This window comes from Saccopteryx leptura, chromosome 7, assembly GCF_036850995.1.
Source record: "Saccopteryx leptura isolate mSacLep1 chromosome 7, mSacLep1_pri_phased_curated, whole genome shotgun sequence".
Classification (NCBI taxonomy): domain Eukaryota; kingdom Metazoa; phylum Chordata; class Mammalia; order Chiroptera; family Emballonuridae; genus Saccopteryx; species Saccopteryx leptura.
In genome coordinates this window covers 76307842-76322148 of record NC_089509.1, presented here as the reverse complement: position 1 = coordinate 76322148, position 14307 = coordinate 76307842, and the positions used below count along the sequence as shown (strand labels likewise).

At 40.9% G+C, this 14307-nt stretch overlaps 1 protein-coding gene across 4 annotated transcripts in view; it reads right to left on the bottom strand.

Annotated features, from left to right (window-relative positions):
* The window catches only part of C7H2orf88 (chromosome 7 C2orf88 homolog), a 61093-nt gene that overhangs the window by 27870 nt on the left and 18916 nt on the right, over nucleotides 1-14307 (bottom strand). The window contains exon 2 of one of the 4 annotated variants that reach the window (XM_066346240.1): nucleotides 1867-2412. The exons of 2 other annotated variants lie outside the window; for them this stretch is intronic. In XM_066346240.1, coding sequence (XP_066202337.1) covers nucleotides 1970-2251 — 282 coding nt within the window. In that variant the 5' untranslated portion in view covers nucleotides 2252-2412 and the 3' untranslated portion in view covers nucleotides 1867-1969. Of the gene's footprint in view, nucleotides 1-1866; nucleotides 2413-14307 lie in introns of those variants that run through there. One more of the 4 variants, XR_010746648.1, reaches the window with a different exon arrangement.

Genomic DNA, 14307 nt, shown 5'->3' with positions numbered 1-14307 from the left:
AGAGCCAAATTTTTTAAACTTAAAAACTAGTATAGGTAGGTACATTCCTTATTGAGGTAGCAACCGCACATGGTATTTTGTGGAAGAGCCACACTCAAGGGGCCAAAGAGCCGCAAGTGGCTCACGAGCCACACAGTTTGCTGACCACTGCCCTATGGGCATTGTTACCATTAAAAAAAAAAAATGCCCTGATGGGTGGCTCAGTGGAAAAGACATCAGGCCGGGCATACATACATCCCTGGTTTGATTCCTGGTCAGGGCACACAAGAGAAGTGACCATCTGCTTCTCTCCCCTTCTTCTTCCCCTTCACTCCTGCAGTCAGTGGCTCGATTGTTTTGAGCATGGCCCCAGGTGCTAAGGATTGCTCAGTTGGTCCAAGGGCATTGGCCTCAGGTGCTAAAAATAGTTTGGTTTATTTGAGCATCAGCCTTAGGGGTTGCTGGGTGGATTCCTCTCAGGGTGCATGCAGGAGTCTGTTTCACTATCTCCCTCCTCTCACTTAAAAAACAAACAAAAAATCACATTTGTGAGACAGCAAAGCTTAATACTCATTTAGCACTGACACAAAATGATTCTTTTTACTTTGCCAACTAGGCTTCTGTTGTTTTAAAATTTACTGGATTGCTGTTTTTAAAGGTACCCAAACTTCTTGTAGTCATATACCACTGGGCTTAATTCAGTACAATAAATATTAATGCCATGGCTTCTATAAAGTAAGTGTCTGAGGTATCTAATAACAGCTGTACTTAGGGCCCTAAGGTTGGAGGTAATACTTTTGTAGATGAAAAGCATAACTTATCTTTTTTTGTGACAGAGAGAGGAACAGACAGGCTAAAAGGGAGAGAGATGAGAAGCATCAACTCTTCGTTGTGGCACCTTAGTTGTTCATTGACTGCTTTCTCATATTTCTTGACGGGGGAGGGGGGGCGCTACAGCAGAGAGAGACCCCTTGCTCAAGCCAGCAACCTTGGGCTTCAGGCCAGCAACCTTTGGGTTTAAGCCAGCAACCATGGGGTGTCATGTCTACGATCCCACACTCAAGCCATCGACCCTGCACTCAAGCTGGTGAGCCCACACTCAAGCTGGATGAGCTCATGCTCAAGTTGGCGACCTTGGGGTTTCGAACCTGGGTCTTCTGCATCCCAGTTCGTCACTCTGTCCACTGTGCCACCACCTGGTCAGGCATAAGTTATCTTCTTAAGGTCAGAGTGCAAGGTAGATCTCTTCTACATGGGTTACTTTCTAACAGTGCTTGATCATTTATGTTAAGAAATCGGTATCCTTGTGCCCGACCTGTAGTTGCACAGTAGATACGGCGTCGACCTGGAACACTGAAATCGCCTGTTCGAAACCCTGGGCTAGCCCGGTCAAGGCACATATGGGAGATGGTGTTTCCTGCTCCTCCTCCCTTCTCTCTTCTCTAAAATGAATAAAGTCTTAAAAAAAAATCAGAATCCTTTACCCAAATGGTTTTGACAAACAAAACTTACTGCTAACTACAATGGCTTGAGTGCCATTCATTGCCAAGACATTTCAATAAAAATCTTTTTTATATCTTGGGGGAGACTTTGGTGTAAATTAACAAATAACCAGTTATTTTAAAGGAGTGTGTTTAAACCATTTGGAGACCTGGGGCACTTTTTAACTTGTATTTCTTTGGTGATGCTATATTGTCTCAAGAAGAAAGGGGTGTGACATACAGCTGACTACTCTGGCACCACAGGACCTATATTTAGCCCTATAAGTGACTGAAGTTCAAGACCAAGTAGCTGTAATAGCTATTACCACAGAACTACTTAAAACACATTTCATTTTAGGTACTCCTATACTCTTGAGATTATCATAGACTGATTTTTACATTCAGATGGAATCAACTTGTATTTATTCGTACAACCTTTTGCTTTTGTTTCATATATTTAAACTAGCACCACCAGATCCACAGTTCAGGAAACTCATAATTCCATAATGTCAAGGCCCCTCACTCTCAATGAATGGGATGTCACAGTACTTGTTGTTACTGTCTGCCCACTGCTGCAAGGCATCACTCAGGATTTCCTGGGACAGGCGGTTTGCAAAGTCAACCACAATTGCGGGCCCTGTGGGTCCCTTCAGTTCCTCACTGACAGCTGGAGAAGGCATCTGAGGTTGAATTCGCTGTTCCGACTTAAAGCTCTCTGCACTTGCATTCCGCCTGTCACACTCAATTGTGGTAGGAAATGGGAAAGTTTGCTTTGACTTCATGCAGCCCATGTTATGAAGAACTTTGAGTGAACAAAGCAGCAGGAAAGACTACTTCAGCAGCATCTTCGGAAACTGTGTCCAGGGATCTTGACAGTGGTTTTCCTCTCCAAGCCACTTCGGAAATCCCTGTTCCTTTTATTACTCTATCACTCTTCACATGCAGTGTTTATCTGTGGAGAGAAGAGAAGTTTCATTGTGAAGGTGTGCAACGCAGACTGCTATATGATCTCGTAGCATGGGAAACGGTCCTTTTTGACGCTGGTCACACGGAGGAAATATGAGGTAACAATTTATCAATAGAAAGAAAGGATAATCAGTAAAAATGGCAAACATTTTTATATACAAAAAAAAAATCTTTTTTTTCGAGAGACTGAAGTTCATAAAACCAAAAAGTTAACTTTTGTTAGCTCAGGTTTATGTTCACCAGGGACCAACAAAGTTTAGGCTTTGGGCCAGGTCTGAGCTGCCTGTTCTGTAAAGAAGTTTATTGGAACACAGCCATGCCCATTTGTTTACATACCTATGGCTACCTTTTTTGTGAGTGCTGGGTGGGGTTTGTTTTTTTTAACTTTCTCACTGTGTAGGGTTCTTACACAGCTGGCTACAGGTCAGGGGGTCAGACATAAACAGCAAAACCTGGACCCCTTAACAGCAGAACGTGGAGACTGAAGAGCACGGCCCCGCCCACACTGGGTGGGAGCAGAGTGATGGCCACAGATGACAGGACAGGCGAGAAGCAGAGTGACAGCCATGTGACTGATGCAAACTCGATCCTGGCATGGCCCAAGCCCCCGAGGCTGCAGGGGCAGAGGTGCCGGGAGCTACAGCAAAGGCCCGCGGGCTACACTCAGAAGCTAGCCAGAGTGGGCCAGGCAGCACGTCCTCCTCTGGCGTGGGTCCTGGGGCAGTGGCCTACCTGCATGGCCCCACACCTCCCTCCCCAGGCTCTCCTCAGTCAGGGGGCAGCTACGGTCGCTCTTTTCAAGCTGAAATTGGACCAGTCGATGGATAGTCTTCAGTTATGTTGGGCAGAATTCAACCAGAATCTTTTTGAGATACTCCACTTCTGTCTCATCCACATCTGAACTGTCTAGGTTGAGATCTTTAGGCAGAAAGACATCACAGAGTGAGCTGCTGGCTCGCTTCCTCCCGTTTCTCTTGCCCTGGCCCCTGAGCTGAGGAGTCGGCCAGCACCAGACTTCTGCTGTGTGTGCTTGACGGGGCAGGTGGGCTCCACGGGCCAGGCTTGCCTCTCCCTCCTTGACACGGTTCAGCTGCTGTTGCCTGATGTTACTGTGTGTGGCTTTTCTCTCACCGAGGGAAGTGCGTCAAGCACTGTAGACTGTGGCTTAGTCTGGGGCTGGCAACAAGCTCCATGGGCCTCCTGCCCCACTTGTCACCAGCCTTCCTGGCCTGTTGCAGCTTCTGCTGGCCAGGGCCCTCCTCGTGGGGACGTATAATGTTCAGGAAGAAGCACTTCCCACTGACCTCCTTCGGCAGGAGGCGCTGGGAGTTCTTGGAGTCCGCAGTGTCCCCACCTGACCCGGGCTCTGGGTGGGCGGTGTGTCTGGAGGGGGAGTGAGGTGAGGTTCCCGGGCTTCAGTCTGCTCGAGGGAGCTGTGCGTTTGCATGGAGTCATGCACAGACTTGCTGCCTGGAAAGTCCCAGAAGCATGTCCAGCTTGAGACAATCTTCATGTGGTCTCGTCTTTTTCACAGGTTGGAGCTCCTGCAGCCACGGGAACTCCTCTGATCTACAGCTGCTCTCATGGAACAGTGGCTGAGTTGAGTAGTGACAGGCCATGAGGTTTGCAAAACCTGAAATGTTTACTTTCTGGGCTTTGATGTTGGCCAGACTGGCCTCAGGGAAACAAGGATATCACAATTTGCTCCTGCCTCAGACCTCATGAACCTACATATCTGGGCTTTGTCCCCTGGTCAGATGCTTACAACTCAAAGAGTGGGACAGAATGATGGCCTCTGCTCCAGAGCCAACAACTCTAAGAAATACAAATTAGACATGCAGAGCCACCATTTTTCTACTGAATCAGATATTCCCTGTGAAAAGCTCAGATTAATTTTTTAAAAAGTTAACGGTTTCTCATTCTGTTTTATTCTTACCCTTTTTTAGATATGCTGACAGAAAAGGGTGCTCTAATAAACCGTAAATTCATAACTGCTAAGGTAAGATGAGTAGTCACGCCCCAGGCCTAAAATGTCCTTGTTGAAAGGGTTTTAGGCCAGCCCTCTCCACTGATCTTGTGCATCTAGGTCAACACTCCTTTGCAATGCCAGAAGTACTGCCCTTCGAAGGCGTAGACTCCCTTAAGAAAGGTCATAATCTTGTAACCCAGACCCTGCTTTCTGCCATCATCATATAACCTTACATTCCTTTCTTAATTTCAGATGCATAAATGAAATTGCAAACTGTAACCTCTCTGGAGAATTTTAATTTCTAAAAGAAATTGATTGATTTTATAGAAAGGAAGCGAGAGAGCAGCAGAAACATCAGTCTGTTTCTGTATGTGCCCTGACTGAGGATCAAACCAGCAACCTTTGCATATCAGGGTGGTGGTCTAACTAACTGAGCTGTTCGGCCAGGGCATGGAATTAGATCTTATTTTCTGGCAATTGTCCTCAGCTTTGCTCAAATAAACTTATAAAAACCCTCTCTGGTTTGGATGTTTCTTTCTCAGAGTAACTGGGCTACAGTGCTTGTGAAGTGTCTTCTAAGCTTCCCAACTGGCTGTTATCACTGCATTAATTTCTTTTAAGATAGGACATAGGCTACCTAATACACTAGAGCAACTTGACAGGAGAGAGATTTAGCCATAAGAAAGCACAAAGGCTATATGAATGAGATTATGGTCCATAGTATATCTTAGTTTTGAGGTTGAAGACATAGCTCTAAAAATTCATAAAATAAAACTCAGTTGACTCATTTCTGAAACCACTCATCTTAAGAATGTAAAAATTAGTATGCATTAAGTTCATTTTTTAATAGTTGGCAATTAAAGTCCAGAAGAGGTGACTTTGCCCAGATGTTAACTGCTATACATTTTTTAGGGTTCTCTAAGTTCTACCTGATATGGATACTACATTGTTTCCCCTTCTACCCCCAATAAGGACGATATGGGGAGAAGGAAGGAAATCTAGCCTTTTGCTTTTAATGACCTTCTAGGTTCTATATACCCTGCTACTGCTCCAGAGACTATTTTAAAAATGGAACAAGGAAGTGTAATGTTTGCTGGTTTACTAGACTGAACTTGAAGATAAGAACTGTCCTGGTTGTATATCGGCAACAGGTAATGACTTAAGTAGTATCTCTTTTGCACTTTGAGGGAAGATTAAGGCAATTGGGCATAGTTAACCTGAAAATGATTACTTAGGAAAATCAGTGAGTGTCAAATATATACATAAAAGGCCATGAGTAGAATCTTTTCTGAGATCTTTGATTTTGCAAAAGTAGTTTTACCATAACAAAGGAACAAGTGCCAGATTTTTCCTCTCACCAAAAACAGCTGTAAGCCTGGACAGACTTTATGTGGGCATTGTTGTTAGGCAGGATAGACAGTTGTTAGGGCAGGAAAAGGGTAAAGAGGGGGTTTATCTCATTGAATGAGGGAGTCAGCAGTCCTGGGGCCGGACAAAACAAGATAATCTGGTGTCCCAACAGTTGCAAGAGAAACTACAAAGGAGAACCTTGAAACCCTGTCTATTGGCTCTGATAACAGGAAAGCAAACTTTTGAAGCTGGGAGTATATAACTCCTAAGATCCCAACAGGCGCTCAGACTAGCTGAGTTTGCTTGCTTGTGCCAAGTGGATAACTTTTTAATAAACTGCTTGCTTGCTTTGCTTGAATGCTGTACCCTGCCTCTCCCCTGAATTCTTTCTTACAATCATGATAAAAACCAAGGAAGGATAGCCCCCTTGGACTTGGGTCTTCTCCGGTGAGAGTGTCACCACAAGAAATGTCCAAACCTATGGAGAATTTGTATGAGTCTATTTGAGCCAAACTGATGACATGTGCTACGGAGCAAGATCTTAAATGCTCCAGAGAGTAACAGTTTTGCAGTTTATTTTATGCATTTGAAATTAAGGAGGAAACACGAGGGTGGGAGAAATTAAGGCAAGGATTGGATAAACTCTTACACGCTTTAGAAGGAAGGGTGAAAAAGGCATTTCAAAAGTGTGTCAACTTAGATGCACAAAAACGACAGGGCTTGCTTAAAGCACAGATGAGCCTTTTAGTAAAGATGCTATAAGTCTGGGGCATGAAGAACCACAGTGATCAGACCACCCTGTGGGGCTGCTCTCCGTAGAACCCATTTTTTTCCATCCACAGCAGATATTTTGAGGCATTGCACAACAGGCAGCACAGGAGTGATCCCAAGAGAAAGTGGACATAGAATGTTAAAGGCCACAATTGATTGTCCTCTGAGTTTTTGCCTGGGGGCATCTTCCAGCAATACCATGATGAGACTGAACCCAAGCAGAATGGCAGTTCGGAAGTTGGCTTCAGTTCAGTAGAAAAGGGAGCTGTGGGGAGGGAATCGGAAGTTTGCATGTGGTCTCATCAAGAGCACTTATTTGAAGTCTAGGATGTGCATGTACAGGAAAAGAATGTATCTCTGACATTGTTTTTCAACTGCTGGTCCACAGGCTAGTCCGCCAGAAATTTCATGATGGTCAGTTAAGTTAACCACCCTGATGTCGTATGAAGATTACAGAGCCAGTAACCTTAGTCACATTCGCTTATGCTCAGGGTGATTTCTGCCTTACTGGTCTCTGAAGTAAATTTTCCTATTTTCACCAGTCCCCAAGTGTAAAAAAGATTGAAAAGCAATGATCTGTAAGACCTAGAAAAAGATTACTTGCTCAGGAACTTAAAATTGAACAGTGACACCAGAAGTTAGTGCTGGGGAATCCTTGGACTTGCAACCCTGCCCAAGCCTGAGAAGCCTGACTAAACACGCCAGGTATTCAGCTTCTATTCTAGAAATGTGGCACTCTGGGAGTCAGAAGCGTCCTGGCAGGGGTTGGAAACTTAAAGGGCTACATATTACATAATTTAGGTTTGTGAGCTGTATGATCTGTTATATAATAACTACTGGGCTCTGCTGTTTTTTTAGAAGCAATCACAGTATGTAAACAAGTGAGCAATGGCTATGTTCTAATAACACTTCATTTACGAAAACAGGCAGTCAGCCCATAGGCCATACTGGCCTAAGTTTAGACAAAGTCCCAGTCTAACAAAGAATACAATTCAGTATCATTTAAGGGAAGATGACATATCCAGACTCCTACAGAGTATTATCCACAATGTCCTTCATACAATAAATTTACTAGCCAAGCAAAGAAGCAGAAAAATGTGCCCCGTGATGAAGAAAAGCAGTCATTAGAAACAGACCACAAAATGTACCGTTTGGTAATTAATAGAACTTTAAAGCAGCTACTTAAATATATTGATATTTAAGGGCATAGAGGAAAAATGCTCATAAGGCATGAACAAATCTCATTAGAGAAATGGAAATTGTAAAACAAAAACCAAAAAAAAATAAATTCAGCCTGACCAGGCAGTGGTACAGTGGATAGAGGGTCGGACTGGGATGTGGAGGACCCAGGTTCAAAACCCCAAGGTTGCCGGCTTGAACGTAGGGTCACTGACTTGAGCGTGGAATCATAGACATGATCCCATGGTTGCTGGCTTGAGCAAGGGGTAACTCTCTGCTGTAGCCTCCTGGTCAAGGCATATATAAGAAAGCAATGAACAACTAAAGCAGGGGTCCCCAAACTTTTTACACAGGAGGCCAGTTCACTGTCTCTCAGACGGTTGGAGGGCCAGACTATAAAAAAAAAACAACAACTATTAACAAATCTCTGTGCACACTGCACATATCTTATTTTAAAGTAAAAAAACAAAACGGGAACAAATACAATATTTAAAATAAAGAACAAGTAAATTTAAACATGAAGTTCTACATGGTTTTTACTGATTAAAAATCAGGCAGCAGAACTGAAGAGATACCTCACCAAAGGTGTCAGATAAGCAGATGAAAAAATAATTGACCTTATATATCATTAGGGAACTGCATATTGAAACAGCTACCATTACATGCTATTGGAATGGTGAGACTCCATTAAAACAATACTAAATACTCATGAGGATATGGAATGACAGAACTCCCATTCACGGCTATTGAGAATGCAAAATGGTAGTCACTTTGGAAGACAAGTTCGACAATTTTTTACATAACTACATTCTCTTACCTTACAATCCAGCAATCGTGCTCCTGGTGTTTACCCAAGTGAACTGAAAATTTATATCCACTAAAAACTTCCACATGGGTTTTCTAGCAGTTTTATTACATAACTGCTAAACTTGGAAGCAACCAAAGTGTTCTTCAATGTGGTACATTCAGACAATGGAATATTACTTAGTGCTAAAAAGAATGAGTTACCAAGCCATGAAAAAGGAAAAAAATGGGGGTTCTACATGGTTTTTACTAAGTTTTAAAAGCCAAATCTTTCCAACTATATGACATTCTGGGAAAGGTAAACCCTGGATAGTAGAAAGCCCAGTGGTTGTCAGGGACTAGAAAGGGGGGGGGGTTGAATAAAGTACAGAGGACTTAGGGGGCAGGGAATTAACTATGACACTATAATGGTGGAAGCATGTCATACAATTGTCACAACCCATAGAGTATGACACCAAGAGTGAATCCTAATGGAAACTATGGACTTTGACCATGATATGTCAGTGCAGGTTCACTGACTGTAACAATGTAGCACTCTGGAGTGGGATATTGGTGGGAGGGATGGGATAACTACTTCCTGCTCAGTTTTGCTGTGAACCTAAACTGCTCTAAGAAAGTCTAGTTAAAAATTCAATTATATAGTACCTATTAAAGAGGCACTTTAAATACAGATACACAGTTTACAACCAAGAGGATTGGAAAGGATACACCACGCAAGCAGGAAGCATAAAAAGATTGCTATGGTTATATGAATATCAGAAAAGGGAAAATTCAAGACCAGGCTTATTACCAGAAATAAAGAGGGGCATTTTGTCAATAAGGAGACATGACAGGCAAATGTGTATGTAATTAATGACTGAGCTTCAAAATCCATGAAGGAAAAACTGATATAACTAAAGGGAGAGATAAGCATTACTCTATCAGGAAAAGATAGAATATCCAAAGGAAAAAATAAGGAATTTAAAATTTGAACAACACTATGATTCAATTGGAGATAAATGACATTATAGAAGACTATATACCCAACAATTTTTTTTTATTTTTATTTTTGTATTTTTCTGAAGCTGGAAACGGGGAGGCAGTCAGACAGACTCCCACATGCGCCCGACCGGGATCCACCCGGCATGCCCACCAGGGAGCAATGCTCTGCCCATCCAGGGCATCGCTCTGTTGCGACCAGAGCCACTCTAGCGCCTGGGGCAGAGGCCAAGGAACCATCCCCAGCGCCCGGGCCATCTTTGCTCCAATGGAGCCTTGGCTGCGGGAAGGGAAGAGAGAGACAGAGAGGAAGGAGAGGGGGAGGGGTGGAGAAGCAGATGGGCGCCTCTCCTGTGTGCCCTGGCCGGGAATCGAACCCGGGACTTCCGCACGCCAGGCCGACGCTCTACCACTGAGCCAACCGGCCAGAGCCTAGGATGTATATTCTTGTCAAGCTCATACAGAACATTCACTAAGATAGACTACATGATGGTCTCCAAATTTCAAAGGCTTGAAATCTTAAAGTATACGTATTTTCCAACCACCACAAAATTATAAATGATAATAAAACATCCAGAAAATTCTCAAATACTTGGAAACTATCATATTTCTAAACAATCCATTGGAGCAAAGAAGAAAGTACAAGAAAATTAAAATACATGAAAACGTAGTTGGATATTTATAGATTTAAGTGCTTGTAAAAGAAAAGAAGAAAGGTTATCTAATCTTTCATCTTAAGCCAGGAAAAGAAAAGTAAATTAGACCCAAAGTAAGAAGGAAGGAAGGTACCTTAGATAAGAGTAAAAACCAATGAAGCAAAGAGAAAAGACTAACAATAGAGAAAGTCAATGGAACAAATGTTGGTTCTATATATATAATAGATATAATCAAACAGTTAAGTCCCCATCTAGTCTGAACAAAAATGAGAGGACACACATTAGCAAAAGATGTGTAAAAAATAAACATTACAATAGATCCTATATGTATTAAAAGACTAACAAAGGAATAGTATTAAAAACTTTATACCAATACCAAATTATCAAAACTGGCACAAGACAACAATAGAAAGCTAATTCTATCTCAAAGAATGGAGTTTTTAACAAAGCTTTCCAGGAAAAAAAACCCAAAACAAACTCCTGGTAGAAATGGCTACACTGGAGTTCTAAATTCAGACACTTCAGGAAAATATAATACCAATCTTACCCAAACTCTTCAGAAAATAAGGAGGAAACATTTCAGATTTATTCTATACGAGGTCAGAATTACCCTGTTACAACAAACACAGTTCTTCAAAGAAAACATGTTCAACATAATTGAATGACAAGATAACCTGGAGACAGTTCAAGAAAACAAGCCAATATCCCTCATGAACACAGACCCATAAATCATTTTTTAAAATGTCAAATTAACCTGGTATATGGTGATAGAACATTGACCTGGAATGCTGAGGCTGCTGGTTTGAAACCCTGGGCTTGCCTGGTCAAAGCACATACGACAAGCAATCAATGAGGAACTCAAGTGAAGCTATGAGTTGATACTTCTCGTACCCCCACCTCCACCCCTGCCATACTTTCTCTGTGAAATCAAGATAAAAATATTTAAAAATAAAATGTCAAATCCAGCAACATAAAGTGGTTACTACATCATGACCAAGTAGGATTTATACAAGGAATTCAAGAAATGCAATGTAACATTCAAAAGTCAATAAATATAATTCACTATATTAACAAAGAAAACAGAAGATGTTGCTATATGCAGAAAAAGCATCTGATAAAAAAATTCATGATAAAAATTTTCAGTAAACTAGCAATAGGAGGGACTTCCTCAAACTGATGTTAATGGTGAAAGAACTTTTTCCCTAGGCTAGGAACAGGGCAACAGTGTTCATTCTCACTATTCCTATTTAATATTGTACTGGAAGGAGGGAAATACAGCATAAAGGTTATCAGAAAGAAAAAGAAAACTGCCTTTATTTGCAGATGGCCTGATTTTATATATAGAAAATTCTAAGGCTTATATAAATTAATAGAATTAGTAATTTTAGCAAGGTCTCAAGATATAAAATTGATGTACAAAAATCAATTTTACTTCTATATACTTAGGCTGTAATTGAAAGGTGAAATTAATTTCATTTGCAATAACAAAAATGAACATGTAGGGATAAATTTAATGAAATATATGAACGAAAATCACATTGTATATTTTATGTATAGTATTTGAGTACTTGTTACTGAGAAAAAGTAACCTAATTAGATAAGCAGTGTTCATGATCTGGGAGACAATATTGTTAAGATGTCAGCTCTCCCCAGATTGATACAGAAATTCAGCACAATTCTAGGAGGCTTTTTTGTAGATACTCACTGATTCTAAAATTCCAATAAAAATCCCAGGAGGGTTTGTAATCGATACAGATATGCTAATTCTCAGTTTAGTATAGAAATTTATAAAGAATTTGACTATACACCAAAAAAATCCAATTAAAAATGGGTAAAGGACCTGAATGGACACTTCTCCAAAGAGGACATACAAATGGCCAATAGACATCACTAATTATCAGAGAAATTCAAATAAAAACCACAACGAGGCCCTGGCTGGTTAGCTCAATTGGTTAGAGCAGGGGTAGTCAACCTTTTTATACCTACCGCCCACTTTTGTATCTCTGTTAGTAGTAAAATTTTCTAACCACCCACCAGTTCCACAGTAATGGTGATTTATAAAGTAGGGAAGTCACTTTACTTTATAAAATTTATAAAGCAGAGTTACAGCAAGTTAAAGCATATAATAGTAATTACTTACCAAGTACTTTATGTCGAATTTTTGCTGTTTGGCAGAATAAATCTTTATAAAACAACTGACTATAGTTAAATCTATCTTTTTATTTATACTTTGGTTGCTCTGCTACCGCCCACCATGAAATCTGGAACGCCCACTAGTGGGCGATAGGGACCAGGTTGACTACCACTGGGTTAGAGTATCGTCTTATATGCCAAGGTTGTGGGTTCAATCCCCAGTCAAGGCACACACAAGAATCACCAATGAGTACATAACTAAGTGGAACAACAATTTGACATTTTTCTCTCCCCTGCCCTTCCTCTAATAAAAAGAAAAAATCAGTAAGTACCTTTTTAAAACCCTCAATGAGCCTGACCAGGCAGTGGCAGAGAGGATAGAGCATTGACCTGGGATGCCGAGGACCCAGGTTTGAAACTCCAAGATCTCTCTGGCTTGAGCACGAGCTCATCCAGCTTGAGCGTGGGCTCACCATCTTGAGTGTGAAATTGCTGGCTTGAGCAAGAGGTCACTTGCTCTGCTATAGCCCCCTGGTCAAGGGACATAGGAGAAAGCAGTCAATGAACAACTAAGGTGCTGCAACGAAGAATTGATGTTTATCTCTCTCCCTTCCTGTCTGTCCCTGCCTGTCTCTCACTAAAATAACAATAAGACCCACAATGAGCTATCACCTCACACCCATTAGAATAACTATTATCAATAGTCAACAGACAAGTGTTGGCAAGAGTGTGGAGGAAAAGGAACCCTAGTGCACTGTTTGTGGGAATGCAGATGGGTGCAGCCAGTATGGAAAGCAGTATGCAGTTTCCTCAAAATATCAAAAATGGAACTTCCTTATGATTTATTGATTCCACTTCTGGGAATATATCCAAAGAAACATGAAACACTAATTTAGCAGGATATATGTACCCTGTGCTCACTGAAGCCTTATTTACAAAAGCCAAGATTTGGAAGTAACTCCAGTCCCCATAAGTAGATGAATGGATAAAAAAAATCTGTGGTGCATTTACACAATGCAATAGTACTTGGTCATAAAAAAAAAATTTTACCTTTTGCAACAGCATAGGTGGACCTGGAGACTAGTATGCTAAGTGAAATAAGTCAGTCAGAGAAAGACAGGTGCCATATGATTTCTCTTATATGTGGAATCTAATGAACAAAATAAACAAGCTAGAAACAGACTCATAGATACAGAGAACAGACTGACAGCTGTTGGAGAAGAGGGGGTGGGGGACTGGGTGAAATAGGAAAATATTAAGCAAAAGAAAAGAAACCTCACAAACACAGATGACAGTATGGTGAGTACTAGAGGGACCAGTATGGCAGTAGAAAGTAAATGGATGAATTGTGACAGGTGACCTGACTTCGGGTGGTGAACACACAAGACAATATGCAGATGATATATTACAGAATTGTACACCTAAAACCTATATAATTTTATTAACCAATATAGCACAAATAAATTCAATAAAAATAAATTGTAAAAGGAAAAGCAAATAAACTAATAGTCAAAACAATTTTGAGAATAAAGTTGAAAGACTTGCATTACTGAATGTTAAGAATGATTTATAAAGCTACAGTAATCCAGATAGTGCTATATTGGCGAAAGGCTAGACACATAAATCTATGGAATAGAAGAGGGTCCAGAAATAGACCTGCAAAAATATGGTAAACGAATTTTTGACAAATGTTCAAAAATCAATGCAAAAAGGATAGTCTTTACAACAAAAGGGATTGGAACAATTGGACATACATATACTACCTCCTAATATGCTTTATTCCTTCCTCTTTATACAAAAATATGCTTTATTCCTTCTTCTCTTCAAAAATTAACTCAAAACAATCATAGGTATATGTAAAATATAAAACTGTAAGACTTACATGGTGATAGAAAATAGTCATCACAGGTTAGGTGAAAGGTTCTTAGGTATGACACCAAAAAGAAGTGAACCATAAAGAAGTGAGAAATTGGACTAGTTCAAAATTGAAAACTTTTGTTCTGAGAAGAACACAATAAAGGAAATGAAAAAAAACAGCCCT